Consider the following 24734-nt stretch of genomic DNA (forward strand, 5'->3'; position numbering starts at 1 on the left):
CAGATATAATGTGCAAATTTATCTGGTAACATTTGTGTGAATTTGGTTTTTATCCCATATGTATCAAAACCTGCTCTGCAAAATTAAACTCTTTCATTGTGTTTGCTGTACTGTTTTTGACTAGCCATGCATCCATACCAATGGAATCCCAAACTATTTCAGTTCATGGTGCTGAAGAAAACTGTTGTGCCAATCAATGATCGCAGTTTATGTACAAGCCTAGAGTGGAGAAACTGGTTTTGCGTCTCAAAGAAGCTCTGTCCGTGGTTCTGAAACCAAAATGCATGGCATTCAAGTAACGTTTAGTTATATATATATACAAAAATTATAATAGCTACTTCTTTTTGAATTGGTGAACCAGTTTGTAGTGAAATCTGAATTCTAGAACGTTCACGGAAAAAACGACCGTTCAGATTCGCTCAACGGAAAAACATGATGCCCCTAAACTACAGCTAAAATGGGTTGGATAAAAGGAGATGGTGAGATAGAGGACTCGTACAAAATAAGCAAAATAGCTGCCCATGTACCCGACCTTGTTGTCTACAGCACCCTCACCAACGATATCCCCTACGCAGAGAACTTTCATGGAGTCCTTCTCTTCGCCGATGTATCAGGCAAGCCATGTCAAATCTCCTTAGCTACAGTAGCTAGCCACGTTAGCTACCTCGCTAGCCAACATGAGCTGGAATTCCCTGTCGATCTACGTGTAGAAGCTAGCTAGCTAACGTTTGCTAACCCACTAGCTGGAAGTCAACTAATCCATTTTGTATGTTTTGTTAGGCTTCACTAATCTGACCGAGAAATTCAGTTTGAGTAGCAAGAAAGGCTATGGAGCAGACGAGTTGACACGCACACTCAACAGCTACATTGGGGAAATAGTCAGTCGTAAGTTAGCTATGTTTTTTTATTAAAGCAATACAATATCAATCTAACGTGATGTACCGTTAGTTAACTTAACTTAGATTAAGTTAGTCAAAAAAAAAAATTACCAAGCAATGCTTTGTTGCCTGTATTTCAGATATCCTTGATGCCGGAGGAGATATTCTGAATTATGCAGGTAACAATAGGCTTCCCTCTCAGCTTTGAGACACAGATTCACCATGATCACAATTCCTAGCTACAGTGCTTTTCTACTCTTCATGGCCAAACAACTTTTAATCACAGGCGATGCCATTTTGGCTCTATGGACGGTGGAGAGAGTCCAGCTCAGTGAAGTAATCTCCCTGGTAGTCAAATGCAGCCTCAACATCCAGGACCAGTGTGGAGTCCGGGAGACTGAAGTGGGCTGCCAGCTGAAAGTTAAAATAGGTGCTTGTCTGAGTCTCATACAGGCCGAGAGACATGTTTGTGCTATAACACCGGGGCCTGTTTTCACAAAGAGTGCAGATCTAGGATCAGTTTTTCCTTTTAAATCATAAGGAACACAAGCATTTCGCTGCACCTGCAATAACATCTGCTAAATATAACATTTGATTTTGATTTGAATAAGGGGGACCTGATCCTAGATCAGTACTCTACTCTTTGTGAATTTGTGCCCTTATTATCCGGCTACACTTGACTTTATAGGCAACTAGAACCTCAAATATGATACCCTTTCTCCTCTGCTGTCCTAAGGTATATCTGCTGGGAAGCTCTCCAAGGTGATCGTAGGAGACGAGATCAGTCAGTACTTTGTGGTGATTGGCCGGGCGGTAGACGAGGTGCGGCTGGCAGAGGGTTTGGCGGTGGCCAGCACAATCATCTTGTCACCTAACGCCTGGGAACTATGTGAGAGGGACAACATCGCCATTGACCCCATAGAGAACGAGAGAGCCGTGAAGGTGTGTGTGTGTTTGTGGATGGATGGATGGATACAGTTATGATGAATGCAGTTTCAAGTAGGCAGGTGGTGCTAGATGATTATATGTAAATGGTTGTCATTCAATGCAGGTGCGATACATCAAGCGAGAGCCCAGTTTCTCTGTTGAGAAGTACCAGGATTCAATAGGAACGTCTGTAGAGCATGAAAAAGTAGCAAGAGGTGCAGTAAAGAGAGTAGCTAGATATCAGCCTGTGATATTTCTACTTGCATGGTTGTGTTGTAACATCCTAACCAGTCCTTTTTTTGGTCTACAGATTGTGTGAGGAGAGCATCTCGACTGATGCCAAACGCCGAGCTTGAGAAAACGTTACGCATGTACATCATGAAAACGGTTTTGCAGAAGGTAAGAACCTACCTACTACCGTCCTCTTTCTTTACAATAGCAAAAGTTGTCCCTTTTTTTCAAAATCAGAATCACTATTTGTGAATGTATAAATGTAGGCTCTGTTTTAATGTCCACACTACTACTTAGCTAGAATTAAGAAACGTATTGAGTAAACATTCTATTAAGTATGCTAGAACGGTCACTGGAACGTAGCCATGGTTTTGTATTCTGACCTCTCCTCCCTCATTAGATAGACGACGACCAGCCTCTGGAGTATCTTTCTGAGATGCGTCCGGCCACCATAGTGTTTGTCAACATGCAGTTCAAGGGAGGAGAGAGTGACCAGGAGCAGTGTATGACCATCCACCAGGCTGCCATTGGCATCGGTCAGCAGATAGTCAAGCACCACGGGAGGGTCAACAAAGTGTTCATGTTCGACAAGGTCCGTTAGTGGTTTGTTCAAGGTGGAATCCTGGGGGTTTATTCAGTAGGAACCAAATGAACGCAAACAGGCTGAAACGGGGAGGGACTAACCCTGAACTTGTCCAATAAGAAATGCAAAATGTTTTGGTACGGTGTGAACTAATGAATACACCCCAGCAGTTCTCTGTTCCCGGTGGCAATGAGAAAAACTCCAAACACAATTAAACAGAAACAACGGGTGCACTCACCAAGACTTTCTTCTTCAGTCAAACCCGCTGTATGTTTTTAAATAACAAGGAGTTTGTTGCAGGGCTGTACTTTCCTCTGTCTGTTTGGGCTCCCTGGGGACAAGCGGGAGGATGAGAGTGCCCACGCCTTACAGGCTGCCTATGGAGTACATGACCTTTGCCAGAAAGAGATCCGCAGCCTCAAGTAAGGCCCATTTGATCCTAGTATTCTAGGACCACATGCCTTTCATTTTTATCAAGCTACAGATGTAGGATTCTAATTTTATCACCCTGTTGCAGGATCATTTTCCTGCAATGCAGAACATTTTAAACTTGTAGTGTATTTGAGGTTTAAAAAGGCTTCTGAAGTTTGTAATTTCAACTTGATTTTCACTTACGAAAAATGTATAAACTCCTACAAAAATGACCATGAATTATAATCCACAGAATAATTCACATTTCCTTTTGCTACAGGACTATTTTCCTGCTCTAGAAAACTGACTCAAATTAAGATCCTACACCTGTATTACACTTGAGTGCAATATGTTGTATAGTTAGTTAACAAAAAGTCCAATGTTGTCCAACAGGACTGTCTCTGTTGGAGTAACCACAGGCCCAGTGTTCTGTGGTGTAGTAGGACATCCAGTGAGGCATGAATACACAGGTACCCTTGACATCCTCTTGAACTCTCAGGTGGAACTGTGCTTTGCCACTGCCACCTTACTATAACTTGTTGTAGACTCTTTTATATTATTTTAACTCGCATACTAATATGTTCAGAGTTTGACCTATGAACTTTGAACTCTATCTCTGTGTCCTTTGCCGTTAGTGATTGGTCGTAAGGTGAACCTGGCGGCACGGCTGATGATGCACTACCCCGGGGTGGTGTCATGTGACAGCGAGACTTGTTACTACTCAAAGCTGCCCCCGTTTTATTTTAACGAGCTGCCCAAGAAAGCCATGAAGGGAGTCAAGAACCCTGGAGTCCTATATCAGTTCATGGCCAATAAACAGCCGATGTACGACCATCTGATGTGACCAACATAATTTATAGTCCATTAACTCTTGACTGGTACTCACTTTCATATTGAGCACTGTACTATTGTCATATTAGATAATTAAGTGTATTGTGGCTTTCTTGTATTGAAAAGCTACATAATGAGACATATTGCAATTGTAATAAGGAATTATAAAGGTTCATACATGCTTATAAAACAAAATCTAATCTCCAGAACTGTTGGTAAAGCACCTATGTCTGTTGAGAGAGAGGAGGGATATCCTCTTTTGGGTGAGTTTTCTCAAGTATTGACGATTATGAATGACATGCATTCATCGTGGAAGATCACATTGATTTGAATGATCTGTTGCGCTCAAATGCTCCCTAGGCCGAGAGAAAGAAATCGAGGTGTACTCCAGCATGCTGAAGAGCTTCTTGGAGGCCAGGGCTGCCGGTCACAAGAACTACAACAATGTTTTGATCTACGAGGGACCTACCGGCTATGGCAAGAGCCGCCTGCTGGCTGAGGTGGTATACAGAACAGCCAAGGAGGGAGTCAGGTCAGTGCCAGCTGTTAGTTTAGCCTGGTCCCAGATCAGCCTGGTTAGTTAGCCTGGTCCCACTTCAGGTCTTAGCAACTACGATGGTCATTGTCATGCCAAATGCACAAACAGATCTGACACCAGGCTAGTTGATAATACGACAAATATGTGCTATATCCCAAGCTGTGGTCATTTAATTTCATTGTAAGTCAACCCCAGTAGTGACAAAGAAAAATAGACATCAACAATGGGGGATTGGAAAGCATTTCTTCTGTCTCCTTTCTTTCAGAGTGATCTCTTTTGAGCTGGCCAAGACGGACATCAAGCAGTCCAACTACGCTCTCCAGACCCTACTGGCCATCGTCATGTCAGTTCAGAACTGTAAGAGCTACGCCGAGCGAGAGAGAGTCCTCCTCTCCAAGATCCTAGACCCAAAGATGAGGCAGAACCTCTGCCTTCTCAATGATATCCTGTTAGTCAAGGTAGGTGTGGATCTCTGAACGTTGCTTTTCTAAAAGTTATTACTCTGTATCGTAGTAGCTAACGAGGGTAGATAGGTCTTTTCTGTAAGATCTGTTGTGTGCTTTTAGTTTCCTGTGTCTAAGGATGTGTCACTCATGGACAGCCAAACGAAGAACAAGAAGATGAGGAACTACTTTCTGGAGTTGTTTTGCAAGGTACTGTAGAAGAAAATAACGTGGATGGTGTAAAAACGTGACTTAGGTGGCAATTGATTGTTTGATGACTTAGAATTCAATTGATTCGTGATAGCTACGCGTGTGTGGTCTGTCCAGTTCGCCAAGGACGAGGCGTGCGTGTACGTGCTGGACCAGGCTCACTTTGTGGATCGAGCGTCATTGGCCTTCCTGCTCGAAGCATGTGAAAAATCCTCGGTTCTGGTGTGTATGGCCCTTCTCCCCCACACCAGTCAGAGCGGGCCCTTCCTGGAGCTTAGCCACATCATCAAGGATCCCCGGACCCTCTACATTAACCTGCCTGGGCTGGAGCCCCCCGTCATCGCCCAGCTAGCCTGCCAGATCCTGGGGGTGGTCCGCATCCCTAGCGAGGTGGAGCTGTACGTGTACACAAACACACACACTGTGTGAATATACGTACGTTACACATATCGACTCACCAAGGGTGTCTCAGGGGGAGTTGGGAGTTTCACACCTCACACACGTTCAGGTTACCCACTTGTACATGCGGTGAAACTGTGAAACAGGACAAATATAAGCACCCCAATTTGACCTTTGACTCCTCCAAGACAACTGAAGCATCGAATTCCAGAGGAAGTAAAAAAGTCATTTATTTGAATGTACACTTTTGAATTGGCTTGTCGACTGTATAGCTATTTTTTTAAGACTCATTCTAAGGCTGTCATTGTCTCAGTGCAGGAATATCTCACAGAAGAAGCTGGAGTTACCTTATGAAGACATGACATGTATCAATTAAAAGTGTAATCTGTTTTATAGGTTCCTGGTGGAGAGAAGCCATGGAGTTCCATACTACTGTGAGGAGCTCTTGAAGAGTCTGTATCTGGGAAATCTGATCGTGATCGAGGAGGTGGAGGGGGAGAATGAGGCTAAAGACGTAGACATCCTGTTCCCTGAGCCCACCCTGGTGGTACACAGCTCCAAACCCAGCCAGGTGTGGCAAGAGGAGGACGCCAGGGCCGGAGCGCTGGGTAGGAAGATGGATCTGTTGGCTGAAAATGTCTTGAGTGGGAGGTCTCCCGGCCTATTAACACCCTTGTCTGTGAAACGGACAGACCTATTGGCTGAGAATATATGAGTGGCAGGTTTCCAAGCCAATCAACACCCTTGTTTGTGAAACACTGTAATGTTGCAGGGCCACCCAAGGCATCCATGTTGAAATCCCGCAAGATCACAGACCTGGACCATTTTGTTGACCGGGCTTTGGTCTGTTTTGTCGGAGAAGCTGCCAAATTCCACGAAGTTCCCATCCCTCTGACATTGAAAGGTGTAGTACAGGGTTCCTGCATTCTGCCCCCAAACACAATGCAACCTCATCTCATTAGTCCTATTTGATAGAAATGACTCATAAATAAAACACTAAAATCATTGAAGATGTTTTCTGTTCAGGCATGTCTATAGGCCTAATAATAAATGCCATTTAGCGGATACTTTTATCCAAAGCGACTTAGTCATGCATGCATACATTTTACATATAGGTGGTCCCGGGAATCGAACCCGCTATTCTGGCATTGTAAGAGCCATTCTCTACCAACTGATCTACTAATAAAAGGGAATTCTATTCAGGCATGGCCCTGGCCCACCTAGACCACCTGCAGCCGGCCGACCAGATGGTGGTGAAGTGTGCTGCCATCATCGGCCAAACCATCACCACGCAGATGCTCATCAACATCCTGCCAGAGTCAGAAAACCCCGACAAGCTCAACCTGTCGCTCACCTCCCTGTTCAAGTCAGGCACGTTTGAGTGCGGCTCCAAGCCCAAGCAGTTCACCCAGCAGCTCACCAAGGAGTCAGAGTGCTGGGGTGCGCTCAACTGCTACTGTGTCCAGGACAGCCAAGAAGACATCCGTGAAGGTCAGTAGTGGAGCTGAGGCTAGCGCAGACAAGGACAAGTTTCACCTCTCTCTGTCTCCCCTCTGACTCTCTCTACCTTCTTCCCCCCAAATCTCTCTCCCACTCTCATGTATATTTCTCTCTCCCTTCCTCCTTCGCCCCCCCTCTCAGAAGTGTCAGGCAAGGCGTGTGTGGACGGCGTGTGGCGCTGCAGGGTGATGCGTTTCTGCACGGCCCTGGTCAAGGAGACGGCCTACGAGCTGTGGCTGAAGGAGCAGAAGAGAGAGATCCACCAGAAGTGTGCCAGTTACCTCCTTAAGCAGGCCCACCGCTGCAGGGACTGCGGCATCGCCGAGTTCATCTTCGGGCACAAGGCGGCTATAGGGAACAACCTCATCGAGATCCACCCGAGTTTGCTAAACATACAAGAGTCTGGGGAGGCCCTGTTCCTGGGCCAAAGTACACTGGGGCTCCCCAAGGGTGAGTGATGGACCCACTGACCTCTCCGCTAGAGAAGCACACGCAAGCTGAGAAACGCACACAAACACTCCCTGAGAGACAGACGCAAACACTCATGTTCGCCCAAACACACACACACACACACACACACACACACACACACACACACACACACACACACACACACAAACACTTCACACACACGCTCATTCAGATTGACAATAGTGACGCTGTAACCAACTGATCTAAGGAACCATAGAGGGTTGATTTGACGTGTGCTGTTGGTGTTGTTCTCCTCTCCACCTCTCAGAGACTATACAACTGAACCAGGTCAGCCCTTTGCATCCCAACAGGTAAGGTTTTATACTCTACCCCCGGTCCCAGATCAGATGGCCAGAAATACAAGTGGGCTGATTCCATAACAAATGTATTTGTGTGTTTGCGTGTGTCAGTAAGGAGGACGAGTTCCTGTTGAAACTAGATTCTATGGTGAATGAGTACAACACAGTGGACAGAACCAGGAAGTGTAGGTGTGCTCAGGTTACGGAGTGTGTGCTGTGCCCCATGGTGCGCCACTGCACGGGCGTGGGCGACGTACCCAAAACCTTTTATTACCTGCTAGAGGCCGCCGCAGCCTCGGCCTACCTCTCCAACAACCTCAAGGTGTGTGTGTGTGTGTGTGTGTGTGTGTGTCCTTTAAACTTTTTTTCTGATCTGTTCACGCGCATACAGAAATACTCTAACTCTCTCTCACAGGCCCTGTCCTATTTAAACGAAGCCAAGATCATACTGGATAATCTGAAAGCGGGCAAGCCAGCCTTTGAGACTGCTGACCCGAAAGTCAAAGTGAAAATCAACAACTTTGAGAGAGCCTGTATTTTCCGTCTCAGAGGGGAGGTAAGAGTTCACTGAAATGTTATTTATGCTCTCAAAGGATAATAATGATTTTCATTTATACACAAATAGTGCTTTTTTTCAAACTAAAGTGTACAGTTTGTTGTACATTTAGGTGTTGTACAACACAGGCCAAATCGAGGAGGCTGAGAGCATGTTTTCCAGCGCCCTACGGCTCCTGAACAGACGTCTCCCTACGAATCGCGTGGCCATGTCCCTGAAGTACGTCTGTGAGAAGATGAAGAGTCTGTGCTACAGATCCAAGAACGCTGACAACCCTGGGTGTGTTCTGTGTTCAACAAGGCCCTATAAAGATTAAACAAATTAATATATAGATATTTTATATACAGCAAGCACTATAATAACAACTATTTTCCATTTATTGACGACAAAATACTACAACATACCGCAACCTACAGTTTCATCATTTATCTGCATTCAACTCAAACAGTAAAAAGTTTTATAAAAATAAATTCTAGCACAGTGGTGATGTAGGCGCTCCACCATCAATTGAGGGGGTCTTACAATCGTGTGCACGCGCCACTTTTTAAAGGTTTTGTTGTTTAGATGTTATTGTTGTCTTGGTGTCCAAAGAGAGAAGAAGCTGGCGTTCCTCCACGAGCAGATCTGCTGTCTGTCGTACATGTGGCAGATCGGCTGCATGAGGAGAGCTCCCAAGAACATGCTCAATGCATCGCTGGCCATCACTATGGAGATGAACTCAGCCCAGAAGAGTGCAGAGGAGAACAAGGTGGTTTGTTTACTCTGCTTCTCTGTTTTTTACAGGAAAACGGGGGGAAATGGGTTTGTTCGGTCAGTGGGAATCTCAAACACAACACGGCTCAGTGTGTTGAGAGGGAGAGGGGGGAGAAAGAGAGACACTGTTCAGAGATTGATTCATCAGGAAATACAGATTATCTGTCATCATTCTCTAAGTCTTCCATCCTTAAGAGAGTATATAGCAGGGATCATCAACTAGATTCAGCCACGGGACAATTATTTTCTTGTAATTACTGATCATTTGTAGACTGCACATTGACCACAAGAATCCCAAACAGATACACTATAATGTTTGACTAAAACATAATCATTTCAAACCTTGCTTACATTTGTATACGATCACCTTTCTCTCTATAACGAGTGGGAATACTTGGGAACAGATTTCTTAAATTAAAATCACTTGCAGCTGATTTCCTGGTGTTTTTAGTCCGTCCAACAATAAAATGTTTTTTTGCTCAGAAAACTTGGGGGGGGGGGCAAATAAAACCACCCGCGGGCCGCCAGTTGTGGAACCCTGGTATACAGTCACCCCTACACTCTTCTTTTACTCGCAGACACACCTCCTCTGTCTCTAGATCATCTTCTCGTGCATCGACTACCTCCAGTACTGTCAGCTGAGTGGTCTGGACGAGCGGTGTCAGATCTATGAGAGGATGCTGTGTGGAACCTGTGTTGAGCTGCCTGACTGCATGGAGGGCCTGATCCTCACCAGCTACTTCATACGCTCCCTCTCCATCGTCAAGCTCTGCTCCGGAGCCCTGCACGACTCCATCCAGTATGGTGAGGAGAGGACTGGATGTGTGTGTTCGCTTTAAACAAATAAGTGTGTAAGCAAGCGAGACAGACAGACAGACACAGACAGAGAAGAAATAAATAGCAAAAAAGTTTCAGTATTGAAAGTAGTTCCACTTCTCAGGTCTCCGAGCAGAGCAGATCAGCAAGCTGACGAACCACCGGGGCCTGGACATGTTGGTGATCGCTGTCCTTCACACACCCCTCCTCCTCACACAGAGGTGAAGCACTACTTCTACTTGTCTCTTTTACTGGGATGTGTACCTTATTCACTAGCTTTAAGCACCAGCTGTCAGAGCAGCTCACAGATCACTGCACCTGTACATAGCCCATCTATAATTTAGCCCAAACAACTACCTCTTCCCCAACTGTATTTATTTATTTTGCTCCTTTGCACCCCATTATTTCTATTTCTACTTTGCACTTTCTTCCACTACAAATCTACCATTCCAGTGTTTTACTTGCTATATTGTATTTACTTCGCCACCATGGCCTTTTTTGCCTTTACCTCCCTTATCTCACCTCATTGGCTCACTTTGTATATAGACTTATTTTTCTACTGTATTATTGACTGTATGTTTGTTTTACTCCATGTGTAACTCTGTGTTGTTGTATGTGTCGAACTGCTTTGCTTTATCTTGGCCAGGTCGCAGTTGTAAATGAGAACTTGTTCTCAACTTGCCTACCTGGTTAAATAAAGGTGAAATAAAAAGAAATCAAGTCTGCTGTTGAATACTATGATACCCAGGTATGAGGAGTGTGTCCAGCTGATGCAGAGTCTGGAGTACCTGGGAAACAGGACCCGCATCAGCACGGCTAAAGGCTGGTTCTATGCAGGCTGCTTTGACTTCCTGCTCTACTCAGGCAAGTTGGATATTCCATCACTGTGGGACACCATCTCCACGTGACATATCTTAGTTAATGAACTAATGGATAATAATTATAAATGCCATTTAGTTTTTATCCGAAGTGACTTAGTCATGCGCGCATACATTTTACGTACGGTTGGTCCTGGGAATCGAACCGCCATTGCAAGCTCCATGCTCTACTAACTGAGCTACAGAGGACCACTAGCATAGGTTGGGTCTCATGGTGTGTGTTCCAGGCTTTGCCTTCCGTCCGTTTGAGGAGTGCTACACCTTTGTGGAGGAGTCCCAGTCAGACCCTAACCTGGTGGCTGACAAGAGTCTGATGATGAACCTCTACTCTGCTCTGGCTCTGTGGTGAGTGGACTGATAGAAGTGTTATAAATAGAGCGCACATGATTCTTTTCTCTACATGCCAGAGAGGCATTTCTGTTCTACATAACATATTTCTAGCTGAACGTTCTACAATGTTGTGCCTTTCGAAATGCAGCCCGAAGCTATACTCTAGTCCACCCGACTATCTTTGCTGTGTGTGTGTGTGTGTGTGTGTGTGTGTGTGTGTGTGTGTGTGTGTGTGTCCCGTTCGGCCTAGGTATGCCCGTCTGTGTGAGTGGGAGAAGGCCTGTTTCTTCTACACCAAGGCCTGTGGAGTGACCCGACAGGCTCCCTCATCCATCCACTCCATCAACGGCATGGTCATATTCCTGGAGTGTCATGTGCTGCTGTTCAGAAAGGCCCTGGTGGAGCACAACCAACACATCAAAGCCATCTACCAGAGCACACAGAAGGTAGCCTAGCGACGGGTAGCCTAGCGACGGGTAGCCTAGCGACGGGTAGGTTGCTGGTTCGAATCCCTGAGTCGACTAGTTGAAAAATCTGCCGTCGTGCCCTTGATCAAGTCACTTAATCATAATTGCTCTGGATAAGAGCATCTGCTAAATGACTAAAATATATACATGAACAGGTTTATACACACGCTCACACACATTTGGACTCTCTCTCTCTCATATATATATATATATATATATATATATATATATATATATGCCTTCACATGCCCACACACACACAGTTGTATATAATGTACCTTTAGAAAACTCGGACACCCATATTATAAATGTTTTCCCTGGAACAGTCCTAACAGCCATAGTATTTCTTATGCAGCACTTCACAGAGTTCAACCGGAAGTACTCGACCAACAAGATGTACGCGCCCCGGGTGCTGCACCTCAGAGCTTACATGTACGTGCTGGCGGGCCACGAGGCCCTGGCTAACGCCATCCTCAACAAGGCTATAATGCTGTGTCAGCAGCACGGCAACAAGCTGGAGGAGAGCTGGATCACACAGAACCAGGTACAGTACTGGAGGAAGGGTCTGAGATGACAAAGGCACATACACAATCAGGCTGAAGGATGTACTGGATGCATGGCATGGGATAATGCATGCGGGCAAGAGAGTGTACAGTCTCACGCACATACCGTATAATGAGTATTCACAGGAGGCTGGTGAGGGGTGGACAGCTCATAATAAGGGCTGGAATGGAGCAAATGGAATGGCATCAAACACATGGAAACCATGTGTTTGATGTATTTGATACCATTCCACTTATACTGCTCTGGCTATTACCACAAGCCCGTCCTCCCCAATTAAGGTGCCACCAACCTCCTGTGATGTGTATGCAGTCATCACACACAGAACAGAAATCTCAACCACATGCATTTAAAAAAGACTGCAGTTACACGTCGTACACCATGTAGTACAAGTCAGTGGAGGCTGGTGAGGGTAGGACAGCTCTTAATAATGCCTGGAATTTTAGTGATTGGAATGGTATCGAACACATGGTTTTCATATGTTTGATTGCATTCCACTGACTCCGTTCCAGCCATTATTATGAGCCGTCCTCCCCTCACCAGCCTCCACTGTGGTAGATGTATTTTATCCTTGATAACCTACACAAGTAGAGTATGGTGCGTATTAGCATGTATTATTTATTTCATTAAGGACATTTCTAATATGTTGTGAATATTCTCTGTCTACCTCTTCAGATTTCGTGGTTCGGCGTGTTCAGGCAGAGTACCAGCAACTGGTTCACTTCCACTTTGACCATGCCCAGCTGGGAGGAGGCTAGGGGGAAGGACCCAGAGGAGCTGGCCCACACCCGCTACACCCTAGTGGGTGTGGGGGGCGAGATCCGGGCTGACAACTCCAGCCTGCACCTCGCCCCAAAGGCAGAGGACACCCAGCTCCTCAAAGGCCAAGGATAGAGACCCAGTTCCTTTATTGAGAGTGTGGAGAACACTGTGTATATGGGGAAAGCTATTGGAGCAGATTGAAAGGAAGTAAGATCATTGCCAATTTGGTTTTGAACTGTGTGTTTGGGGTTAATGAGTGTCGGTATCATTTAATCTCGATCAGAAATGGATGGCCAAGATATGAACGTTCACCAAATGAAAGGATGTTTCAGTCACTTTATTGTTTCCTACATTTCTCTCTCTTTCTCTCGTATAACAAATCACATTTATAATAGAACAACAAATATCTGAACTGATCATTTTCCACAGATGAGTCCATAAACTCTTAAACATAAACTTGTCTTCAGCTATCAATACTAAATTTTAAGGCAGATTTCCACAAGTAAAGTGGCCAAAATTTAATATTGATCCATTCTTATTTCTCTAATAAGTAAAATCCATCAACAACACAGTACAATGGGATAGACGTCGACAACATAAAAACCACAAGTTTTCACTTACCCCAATTCAAAGTTTTTAGTAACATATTAGTAACATTTTACACATGAATAAAATATACTATGTATTGTACATCGTTAAGAGTTTTCACTTTATTACATTTTGCCCTTTCTCACAAAGCTATTATTGCATTTCTATCAATTAACAACAACATCCTGTAGAAAGACACTGCTAAGTTTGATTCACCTTTGTGCAGGCGTTTAAATACAGTTACTGGTAGTTCAGAATCAGCACACAACATCACTTTGTAGGTGTCAGACAAACTGGAATGCAGGAGAAGATATCACACAACGTACCGACAGGGTGACTGGAACAATATGCCGGTAAAACACATTTGTATGCCCGTGGAACTCACATGCACAGTGCCTTGAAAGTATTCACACCCCTTGACCTTTTCCACATTTTGTGTTACAAAGTGGGATTAAAATGAATTGAATTATAAAATTCAAATCTGTAAAAAAATAAAAATACAGTAATATCTTGATTTAGATAAGTATTCAACTCCCTGAGTCAATACGTTTTAGCTTTTCATTTGGAATTAATTTGTTAATTTCAAAAAACAATTCCACTTTGACATTATGGGGTATTGTGTGTAGGCCAGTGACCAAAAAATCTCAATTTAATTACATTTTAAAATCCGGCTGTAACAACAAAATGTGGAAAAAGTCAAGGGGTGTGAATACTTTCTGAAGCCACTGTATCTCTACACGGTCATCTAAAGACTTCAAAGACAATTTGATCGTTAAGACCAGAGATCCTATAAATTACTACATGATGTTCATTGTCAGTCTATGGTTAAAACCCTATAGGAATCACATTCCCAATAGGTACAGAATGGCAGGGCTATGCTGCTACGCTAACTGGAATGTAATGGTCCCCAATGCCTGAAATATAACACTGGCCTGCCTCCCCACTGTAATGGAGAAAGAATACTATCAACAAATCTTCTGGAAAATGGCAGTGAAATTTTACAAATGAAATTTCAAGAAAAAAAAGTGTACATTTAACACTTTAATTTGATACATAGACAGTATACTGTTTTCATATCGTTAAGTGCAGAGACCCGACAGTGATGTCAAATTACAAAACAAAACACATCGATTATTCCATGAACAAGATTTTCGTTGTATAATGTAATTGATTTTTTTAAAGGATTACTATGTTGAAAAAATAGAAAAAACATACAAAATACAAACGATTCCATTAAAAAGTAAGGTTGCTTTAAAAACTATTTGGTTGATACAGATGTAGGATCTTAATTTGATCACCCTGTTGCAGAAACACTTGTAAAACTTGTAGTGTATTTACGGTTTAAAAAGTCGTCTGAAGTTTTGTAATTTCCACATAAAAATGTCAGACTTAATTTTACCTTATGAAAATATGTTCAGCCCTTACAAAAATGTCCATTAATTATAATCCACACATTTCATGTTACTTCAGGATTCTTTTCCTGCTGTAGCAAACGTGCTCAAATTAAGATCCTACATCTGTAATAAATTGGCCCACGGGTAGATAGACATAATAATATGAATTCCTTGCTTCCTCTGTTGCTGGTATCACCATACATTGACATACATAGAAAATAATCACAGTTAATGTTTGTTGGTTCCTCCATAGGGTAACACTGTTTCTAAAATATTTACACGAGTTCCACACACACACAGTCTTACATGACGAGAAAGCATGGTGCAGCACAGTTCAGAGGTGGTCAAGTGTGGCACGTTAGGAGTTATTTTCCGCAGAACGGTGACGAAGCCGGTATGGATCACAAACTCGTCTCTCTGTCCAACTTTGAGTCCTTCCTCTTATGTCTTCTCTCACAACCACTGGAAAACAAAAGGCTATGTGTCACAAACAGCATTAGAGGAGACACGACATACAGTATCCCACTGAACTGACCAGCTGGATGGCATTGTGTATTGGAGCCCTGCATGGCAGAAGTGTCACGCACTCCATTGGCTTGGGGTAATATTACCATCATGCATAACCACCCTAGACATGCAGTTGTCCCCAACCACCACAGAGGCAAACCACACCAGAGCATGCTGTGTGTGTGTGTGTGTCTGTCCACCATACGCATGCATTCACATTCCCCAAACCAGTGAGCATGAAACATTCAAAACAAAGAGAGACGCCTTGGGACACTTGTTTAGACCTGAGTGCCAACTTTGAGTTGGTTTCTACTGTGGATCTTTATGGGTCAAGAGATAACAGGTTGCTCCAGGGTACTTAAGACTGAAGTCCCACACTCAAACTACAGGCACACTTGCGACAAAAGACCATCACGTTCATATTGTCACCTCCGCATCATACAATGATAAACTGCATATTGGTTCTAGAAAACTGCAATGGAGGGACAAGATATGTAACACCATGCCATTGAGAATTGGGATTCACTTACCTTTGGGATAATGAGCTTCTGAGAGGTTAGGAAGGGGAGCTTATGATGGGAATGGAATGAGAAAGGATAGGAGTCAAGATAGAAGTTAATGAGCATCTATATCTCTGCAACGGAAGGGCAGGACAAAATCCACCTTTTGATATCCACATTAAATATGTTTTACAGTATTCACCCCATGAACAATAGAAAACAGGACAGTAGTTGAGATTGGACAAGTAAATGGCCTGTGGCTAATATACAGGTCCAATAAATAGATGAAATAGCATTTTTGGTGAAAGGTTTGTATTAATTGATTGATTGGTGGACATTCCAAACCTTTTGGAGCTTGGATCCTTCTTGGAGTTGTCACTGGGACTAATACTATTCCAAACGTTCCCAAAGGAGCCTTTGGACATCTCATCGGAAATGTTCACTGTGGCGGGATCGCTCCTACAAAACACAAAACCAAGGATGCTCGGTCAGTCACTGCATGTTCTCATGGTCAAGACATCCTCTGAAATGTGTTGATGATTAGGCCCCGATCTTGAATTCGCTGAAATCGTGTTTTCTATGGCTGCCACTAAAAAAGTGTGCTTGTGCCTCGGTATTGACACAACACATTCGCAACATGGCCCTCTTAATAGATAGTCACCAAAACCTGTACCGGGTTTTTTTTAAACAAACTTTTTAGTGCCCACAGTCTCTGGATGTTTCGTTAGTTGGACTTACTTGTAATTTCCTTCCAGTGGCAAAGTAACTATCCCTTCCTCCTCCTCCACTATAATACTGGGCTCCTCCTGGAGAGAGAGAAATGAAGAAAGTGACTGTTAAATCACACACCAATGCACCACAAGCCCAGACGACTGATAGACTCATAATGTGCTGACATATCTGTATGACTTCAATATGTTTAAGAGCACCAAGTACTGTATACCTCTTCTTCTCCTTCCTCTAGTTTCTTCTTCTTCCACTCGGGCATCAGGTCGTCCAGCCAGCTCAGCTCCTTCTTGGTGAACATGAAGTCCAGAAGCTTACGGATGAACACCAGAGCCAACACCTAGAGGAGAGAAGCAACTCTCCTTACATTCTCCTCCTGTCAACGAAGTGTGGCGAATGACATCGACACATGCTGTACCTGCTGTACGTAAAGATTAAGGTGAATACCGAATTAAATATCAAAGCTAAATAAATGCCAACATACTCAGACATAACATCTCTTTCTCAATCTCTCGTGCACGCACGCACACACACCTACACGCCCACCCTACCCACCCAAACACAACCCCACCGTCCACACACACACACACGTTACCATCATGGGGAAGACGATGGCATAATTTGAGGTCTTGATGACCCACAGCAAGACCAGGCAGCTGAGCTGGATGATGGTGAAGAGGTGGACCTTCCTCAGGGGGACGTGTCTCAGGTAGATGAAGTCTGGCTGGTGCTTGGCCGGCATGCCAAACAGCTTGAGACGGTCAAAGAACTGGATACCTCTCAGCGAGGACGCTCCCATGTACAAGAACACTCCATACAGTACAGGCATGGGGATAAACTGGAAACAGACAGACAGCGCTCCATTTAGTCTTCAACAGTTACTGTATGTATGCTCATGCACGTGCGCATGACTGTGCTAAAGTGTGTTGTAACTGATCTCATGTATAGCTGAGGTCTGCCCTTTGACCTCGCACCTCCCTCACCTTGAGGACAGAGGTCATGAAGACGGAGCAGCCCATGAGTAGGAAGATCATGAGGCCGGTGAAGCGCTGCTCTCTGATCCCCAGGAACTTGGGCTGTTCCCCGGGGGCCGAGCACTCTGACTCCAGCTTCAGGCTGTTGACGTGGGAGATGGAGAGCACGGTGGCTGCCACGAACCAGGGCAGGCCCATCACAGAACACACCCCCAGCATCACCCCCACCACAAACAGGTCCAGGTGGTAGCCACAGCCCTTCTGTTGATGGGAACCAGAGATGTGGGGTTATAGAATCCATATTGCAGATATACAGGCAGTATACATAGTCTATAATACATCAACAATAAGGAGATATACTGTTCAGATCTTTAGTTATGGAGAAATGAGGAACAGTATGCAAGGCTTTAGTTGAAATGGCAGCCATAGCCAAATGGGACAGAAATTAAATAGTCCCCCAAAATAGAATAAGCCTTTAAATCAAATCAAATGTATTTATATAGCCCTTCTTACATCAGCTGATATCTCAAAGTGCTGTACAGAAACCCAGCCTAAAACCCCAAACAGCAAGTAATGCAGGTGTAGAAGCACGGTGGCTGGGAAAAGGGCTTAGGGCTTTGACTGTTCATTATATTGTCATAATGACCTGTTACATTTTCAATTTCACATTTTAGCTGTGATCATTTTTTACCATCGTATAGCAGTGAAAGCTGACAGTAGAATGACTTGAATTGGCAGCCATTACCTTCAGTTTGTGCTCCTTCCTGTTGATGATAACAGCTGTGATCTGTTGGTCCATGAAGATGAGGATGGTGCAGAGCAGCGCAGGGAGGACCGCGATTATAGTGGTCCACCACGGGTTGCGTCCTATTGGGTTCACTATCCAACCACGGTCGTCTCTGGTTGGCTGTGGGAGGGAGTGAACATGATCATAATTTGTGTGTGTGTGTGTGTGTGTGTGTGTGTGTGTGTGTGTGTGTGTGTGTGTGTGTGTGTGTGTGTGTGTGTGTGTGTGTGTGTGTGTGTGTGTGTGTGTGTGTGTGTGTGTGTGTGTGTGTGTGTGTGTACTCACCTTGAACTTGTTGGGGACCTGCAGTTTGGGTGAGGGGATTCCCAGGGCATAGTCCACTAGGACCATGGTGAGGATGGTGATGAAGACTGCAAAGTCACTGATCTGGGCTCTCACCTGAAGAGCAAGAGATACTCACAGTGAAACTAGGAACTGAGCTTATGGCCAATCTCCTATTGCTCAGTGTCATTTGAATCCAAGTGAATTGTCTGCTTTGTCCGTAACGTCTTCACTTGTCTGCACGGTTGTTCACATCTATCTTGTTCAGGTCGTCGTTGTAAAAGACAATGTGTTCTCAATGACTTACCTGGTTAAATAAAGGCAAATAATCATAATCATTATGATAATAAAGTGCAAGTAAGTGTAGGATCTCTTAGATGCCACAAGGAGGCATCAATATACTGGAAAATCTATTCTTCCTCATGCGGCACACAGCACTCATTGACACATCATTGAAATAGAATGGGTAGATTCTCATATTATGACACACCAGTAGGCGGTTGAACACTGATACATTCACCAAAGTCTGAGAGATTAAGGGACAAGCATCAATCAATCAAATATCATTGAAATCCCTGCAAATGTGGCTACCGGTCCACATTCCTTGAACTCAGGAAGCATGCGGTGTAGTTGGACGTGCCTTGGTGGGGAAGTAGCGGCTGGTCTTGAACTCCTTGAGGAAAGCGGACATGAAGACAGTAGAGAAGAAGAGGACCACGGACCAGAAGAGGACGTCAGGAATGTAGGGTCCGTGGGGGCCACAGGCGCTGCCCTCAAACTCCCCCCGGAACACAAAGCACTCCTACAGCAGAGACAGAGAGATATGTGAGTGGAACTCCATACCCCATATATTTCCTATGAAGTTAACAGGATAGACTGGCCGTCTTGCCTACTACAACTACATACTGTGTACTAACAGTACTACATACAAATATCAACACACTACTCATCCATACTGAGAAGTCATCCTCTAATGCACAATCGCGCTTGTTCCCCACTATTTGTTTATGTTTGTAGAGCGCATCCCCTATTCTGATTATCAGCTGTTGTCAAACACACGTGGATGTGAAAAGACAGTTCTCTTCCTCAATAGTGTGCAGCAAATTCAACTTGATGAAAAGCCAAACTGAGTCTGACATCCTGCCATTTAAAGCGTACACATTTTTTTAAATGTCACATACAATAAAACTTTATATTTTCGCATACCCAAAAAGTCTACTATTTAGAACGCAAGTATGGGTATTTGGACACGGCCACTGTAAGGTATGAGTTACCTAGATAGGAAAGATAATAAGACCCAGTCGAAGTTAGCCTCTGGTCCCAGATCTGTTTGCAGATAGCCAACTCTTACTGTACGGTTGCCACAACCATAGGCTTTACACACTTAACAGATCTGGAACCAGGCTAACTGGAAATGCATTGGCACACTCAATGTTAGGTCAAATGTTTGTACATGCTGCACAGTGGTTATATTCTGTAGTACTCCACCACTGACATGTCATAGGAATGGCTCCACTATAAATATATTTCATGTCCTCTGTGCACTGATTCCGACAGAACCAAAGTGCAAAAGTGACTGGCCAATGCTGAACCATGTCTGTGTGAACCCAGTCATTCATGCACGCACGCATGCACTTTGGATTGCAATCACATAGTGTGTGTGTGTGTGTGTGTGTGCATGCGTGTGTGTGTGTGCAGATGTGCATAAAGAATGCTCTACGGTGACTGTTTCTCTATGGTGACTGTACATGGTTAAATCCTGTTGAAATCCTGCCTACATGTCTTTAATCCTGTCACGCTGTTCTGTTCCCTCTGGGGAAACACATTGTACTATCCCTATAGCCTCACGCCCCCCCTCCAGGGGATAGCTATTTCACCATCACAAATACACTTTATTTATACAATATAATATGTGTAGCAATTTGCTGATGAGTGATGTTTTAGAAGTAATTGAGTAAGGAGTGTTAGCTACATTTTACACATTTAACTAGGCAAGTCAGTTAAGAACAAATTCTTATTTATAATGACGGCCTACCAAAAGGCAAAAGGCCTCCTGCGGGGATGGGGGCTGGGATTAAAAATAAAATACAAATACTACAACACGACAAGAGAGACACCGCAACACTACATAGAGAGAGACAACACAACACTACATAAAGAGAGACACCGCAACACTACATAAAGAGAGACCTAAGACAACAACATAGCAAGGCAGCAACACATGACAACACAGCATGGTAGCAACACAACTGGACAACAACATGGTAGCAACACAACATCACAGCAGCACAACATGGTAGCAGCACAAAACACGGCACAAACATTATTGGGCACAGACAACAGCACAAAGGGCAAGAAAGTAGAGACAACAATCATGTATCAATATTACTTCAGGGGGTGGTTATTGGTCAATAGTCCCACATGGTGCCTGACCCTGCACTGCACTGTAATACTACTGACCTCTAGAAGTTCATGTGATGATTGCACAGTGCAGCTGGTGCTCCGCTACAGAACGAGGTAGTCAGTGACCTTAGAAAGCATGGCTTCATCCCCCTGAACCCAAGAGCTTTTAGGCTTCAAACCCCTCTTTACCTTGACCTCCATGCTGGTCCAGTTGACCTCTGATGCGGTGATGTTCCTGTCCTCCCAGTACCTCAGAGTGGAGTTGCTGGGATCCTTTGGCTCCACACACGCACACCTGCCAGAGCACAACACACATATGCATGGGTACACACACACACACACACACACACACACACACAGTAAACACACACACACACACTACCTAAAGTAGCAAAGAAAATGTTGTGATCCATTTAATAAACACAAGAGACAAGCAAAATGGATAAAAAGGTGTGGTGGCAGTAGCAGGAAAAGCGCCACCTAGTGGGCAAGACTTGGTACGTTCACACTAATTTATGGTATAGAATGCAAGTGACTTCAATGACTCATTTCTCTGAACAGTGTGGAAAAGACATCACCAGATTCACAGGGAATACATTACAAAGGATGAAGAAGCAATACTCCAAGCAGCAGCTCCATACTACGTGCCAGACATAGAGAACTGATAGTGTATACTGGTTGTTGGGGTGAGTTTAGTGTGGGATGTGGGGGTTCCGTGGATGGCTTTCATTGGATTCCTCATGTCTTACTCATTGTTAGGAAGAATTATGGTCCAAATCGGATGTTAGGTACTATATTTTTTTAAGATTATATGAATCCTATAAATTATAACAGCCAATTTGGGTGCAATCAATTAGCTTAATTTCTCAGAGATCAAATTATATTTTGACAAAATAATGGTTCAGGAATGTTAATATTATCTGTTTCTAATTACAGAAACAATTTCAGAACATTCTGAGATGGTGGGTGACATGGCTTGCTGAAATGACATGGAATGACCCATAAGGATTCATCTCTATGACTTCACCAATGTACGGAAAACATTAACTTGACCGTACATTACATCGACTTGGAACAATTACATCATGTATTAATGTATGTCCCTGGGTTTACACATGGGATTATTCAGCCTACTGCAATAATCTTGTAGCATTACCGAAAAACTGGATAAACTGCCCATATTGCCCATCTGTGCTTGGATGATGTAGCTAGCTAACACTAAAACTGTGTACAGGACTCTGGTTTACTGTCTGTGTTTTGGCCCCCAAAAAACTGGACTGTTTTCCACCTGCAGTATTGTAGGTGGAGCACTACTTACACTTACGAATGCTACTTAAACAAAGAAGTACAATTTACTCCTACCACTACTAGTTCCACTTAAGATTAGCGGTAGTTAGTGGGGAACTGGTTCCATTAATGAGTACACTCTTAGAAAAAGGGTTCCAAAAGGGTTCTTTGGCTGTCCCCATAGGAGAACCCTTTTTGGTAGGACCATTTTGGGTTCCATGTAGAATCGCTCTGTGGAAAGGGTTCTACATGGTACCCAAAAGAGTTCTACCTGGAAACAACAGGGTTCAACCTGGAACCAAAAAGGGTTCTTCAAAGTGTTCTCCCGTGGGGACACCCAAAGAACCCTTTTAGATTCTGGATAGCACCTTTTTTATAATATTATACTACAGGTTAAGAGTACTAGTTTAATTTATTGGCAGTTAAAGGAGTACTACTTCCCCCTATGAGTACTACAGTTAAGTTTACTAGTTGCACTTACAAGTACTGGTAGTTAGAGGAATACTAGTTCCACCTATGACTATTTGATCCACTTACGAGTATTAGGTCCACTAACTAATACTATTTCCATGACTTACGAGTACTGGGTGAGTTTCTGCAGGTTGTTGTTCATGTTGATGGGGTAGTGTTCCCCCAGGTGGATGAGTTTCTCCAGGGCCTCGTAGATGAAGATGATGCAGATGAGCGAGGCGAAGGCCTCCTCTGTGAAGCGGGTGATGTAACAGACCAGGGAGCTAGCGTCTGTGGCCACCAAGACCAGGCAGAGGAACGCCGTCCACAGGCCGATACAGGCCCTCAGGGAGAGGTAGGACAGGTCATAGTCTCTGTGGACAAACACACACGTGTAACTTGGTGGGACGCGAGTCATGCCCGGTCATGCCTACATACATGGACACACGCACACACACACACACAATATGTGACTGCAATCCAAAGTGCGAGCGTGCATGAATGACTGGGTTCACAGAGACATGATTCAGCATGAGCCAGTCACTCATGAATGACTGGGTTCACAGAGACATGATTCAGCATGAGCCAGTCACTCATGCACGCACTTTGACTCTGTCCAAATCTTTACAGAGAGGAAATGGAGTCACTGACATGAAATATATTTATAGTGGAGCCGTCCATATGAAATGTCACTGGTACAGTGCTACAGACATTGTATCTAACACTGGCTGCCAATATATTTCCAATTAGCCTGCTTCCAGATCTGTTCGCATATATAGTCATAGTCATAGTACCTGTTGACAAACACACACACGTGTAACTGGTGGGACGCGAACCCCCATCTCCCACTCGGAAGACCAACGTCTTAACTATTAGCCCAAAAGGACATTTCTTCTTGGGCTGAGGTTGTCACCGATTTTCACATGAGCGACACACACACGGGGACACACACACACACACACACAACCTTAGAACAACCCATACATTTAAAGTCTTCCTACATGCCAGGAACAATGTACTGCAGACACGTCACAGTGATGAGAGCACCTAAGACAACGTATCTGAAATGGGGGAAAACTCACTTGCAGAATTTGAAGAGAATCTTCTCAAACACTAGAACAGGGCCCGTGCTGCCTAGGATGGTGAGAGGCTGCCCAGCGAACAGGGAGTAGGCTATCCCCGTCATGGAGGCTCCGAACAGCGACTCAATTGCACTCTGGCCAAAAGGGGAAGTGACAGTAATGGGTTAATGGACCGCAGGTTACATAGCACTTTCATTACAACCACACTTGTGAGTCTATGCAGTCTTTAATTGTTGAAGTTGGTTATCTACTAGGGGATACAGCTCTCCGTTTAGTTCAGCGTCATCAGGATACCATCGTGCTTACCTAACGTGTGAATATAAAAGTGCTTTATTGTTGTGCAGAACTCCATCAGAAATCCAAAACCAACAAACACATGAAGTAGGCCTTCAGATAGTCTGTCCTTCTGCCATTCGGGATAACATGTTGTTAACGCCGCAAAGCCGCTGCGTGTCATGTGGTATGAGCGGTGTGCCTTACTATGCGTCCCTCGGTGGCTTCCCCCAGCAGTCCTCCGAAGGTGATGACAGGAGACATGCAGGCACAGTAGAGGAAAAGGAAGGAGGCCAGACACTGCAGGCTCAAAGCGTCCGTGTAGTCAGACAGGTAGTGGGGCGCCTTGCGCTTGATGTCCATGAAGAACCCTCCAAAGAACCTGGACATGACACACACACACCACCTTAGTGAACCAGCATCAAATACCATATGAAGTAAAAGGAGTCAAATCTGTGTTCCCTTTCATTTTTCAGTTTCAATGGAAAAATGTATGCACCATAGTGTTTTTAAATGTTTCTTTTTTTTTAACATGTTCCCACAGGCCACACACTAGGAGGAGGGATGGAGAGGGGAAACATTCAGATGTTAGAGGAAGCACGTGGCGACCTAGCCAGAGGCGGTTGCCGGGGTAACG

The 24734-nt window shown here is 44.3% G+C and overlaps 2 protein-coding genes across 6 annotated transcripts in view; one reads left to right on the plus strand and one right to left on the minus strand.

Moving 5' to 3' along the window:
* Positions 1 to 326: 326 nt before the first annotated feature.
* LOC115179824 (adenylate cyclase type 10) lies at positions 327 to 13167 on the plus strand. Of its 2 annotated transcripts, XM_029741638.1 has the most exons (32): positions 327 to 614; positions 781 to 885; positions 1019 to 1057; positions 1165 to 1308; positions 1615 to 1820; positions 1930 to 2020; positions 2116 to 2204; positions 2437 to 2628; positions 2920 to 3041; positions 3424 to 3500; positions 3666 to 3855; positions 4069 to 4124; positions 4222 to 4393; positions 4665 to 4857; positions 4966 to 5052; positions 5170 to 5450; positions 5848 to 6059; positions 6224 to 6355; positions 6655 to 6942; positions 7093 to 7401; positions 7691 to 7733; positions 7833 to 8043; positions 8137 to 8277; positions 8390 to 8556; positions 8869 to 9025; positions 9630 to 9834; positions 9971 to 10067; positions 10595 to 10710; positions 10952 to 11069; positions 11305 to 11500; positions 11877 to 12065; positions 12758 to 13167. In XM_029741638.1, the coding sequence occupies exons 1-32, from the start codon at positions 458 to 460 to the stop codon at positions 12974 to 12976; spliced, it is 5001 nt and encodes a 1666-aa protein (XP_029597498.1). In that variant the 5' UTR covers positions 327 to 457; the 3' UTR covers positions 12977 to 13167. The 2 variants fall into 2 exon arrangements, with proteins under 2 accessions (XP_029597498.1, XP_029597499.1); XM_029741639.1 differs by lacking the exons at positions 327 to 614; positions 781 to 885; positions 1019 to 1057; positions 1165 to 1308; positions 1930 to 2020 and having other exon boundaries at positions 1737 to 1820.
* The window catches only part of LOC115179825 (sodium-driven chloride bicarbonate exchanger), a 35461-nt gene continuing 23891 nt past the window's right edge, over positions 13165 to 24734 (minus strand). For 3 of the 4 annotated variants that reach the window (XM_029741640.1, XM_029741642.1, XM_029741643.1), the window contains 13 exons: positions 24305 to 24479; positions 23825 to 23958; positions 22871 to 23116; positions 21195 to 21300; positions 19243 to 19404; positions 18606 to 18719; positions 18279 to 18440; positions 17543 to 17794; positions 17155 to 17397; positions 16777 to 16899; positions 16572 to 16639; positions 16179 to 16292; positions 13165 to 15288 (listed from right to left, as the gene is read on the minus strand). In XM_029741640.1, coding sequence (XP_029597500.1) covers positions 15228 to 15288; positions 16179 to 16292; positions 16572 to 16639; positions 16777 to 16899; positions 17155 to 17397; positions 17543 to 17794; positions 18279 to 18440; positions 18606 to 18719; positions 19243 to 19404; positions 21195 to 21300; positions 22871 to 23116; positions 23825 to 23958; positions 24305 to 24479 — 1960 coding nt within the window. In that variant the 3' untranslated portion in view covers positions 13165 to 15227. Of the gene's footprint in view, positions 15289 to 15863; positions 15903 to 16178; positions 16293 to 16571; positions 16640 to 16776; positions 16900 to 17154; positions 17398 to 17542; positions 17795 to 18278; positions 18441 to 18605; positions 18720 to 19242; positions 19405 to 21194; positions 21301 to 22870; positions 23117 to 23824; positions 23959 to 24304; positions 24480 to 24734 lie in introns of all 4 variants that reach the window. The other variant, XM_029741641.1, reaches the window with a different exon arrangement.

Source organism: Salmo trutta, chromosome 39 (genome assembly GCF_901001165.1).
Source record: "Salmo trutta chromosome 39, fSalTru1.1, whole genome shotgun sequence".
Lineage (NCBI taxonomy): Eukaryota > Metazoa > Chordata > Actinopteri > Salmoniformes > Salmonidae > Salmo > Salmo trutta.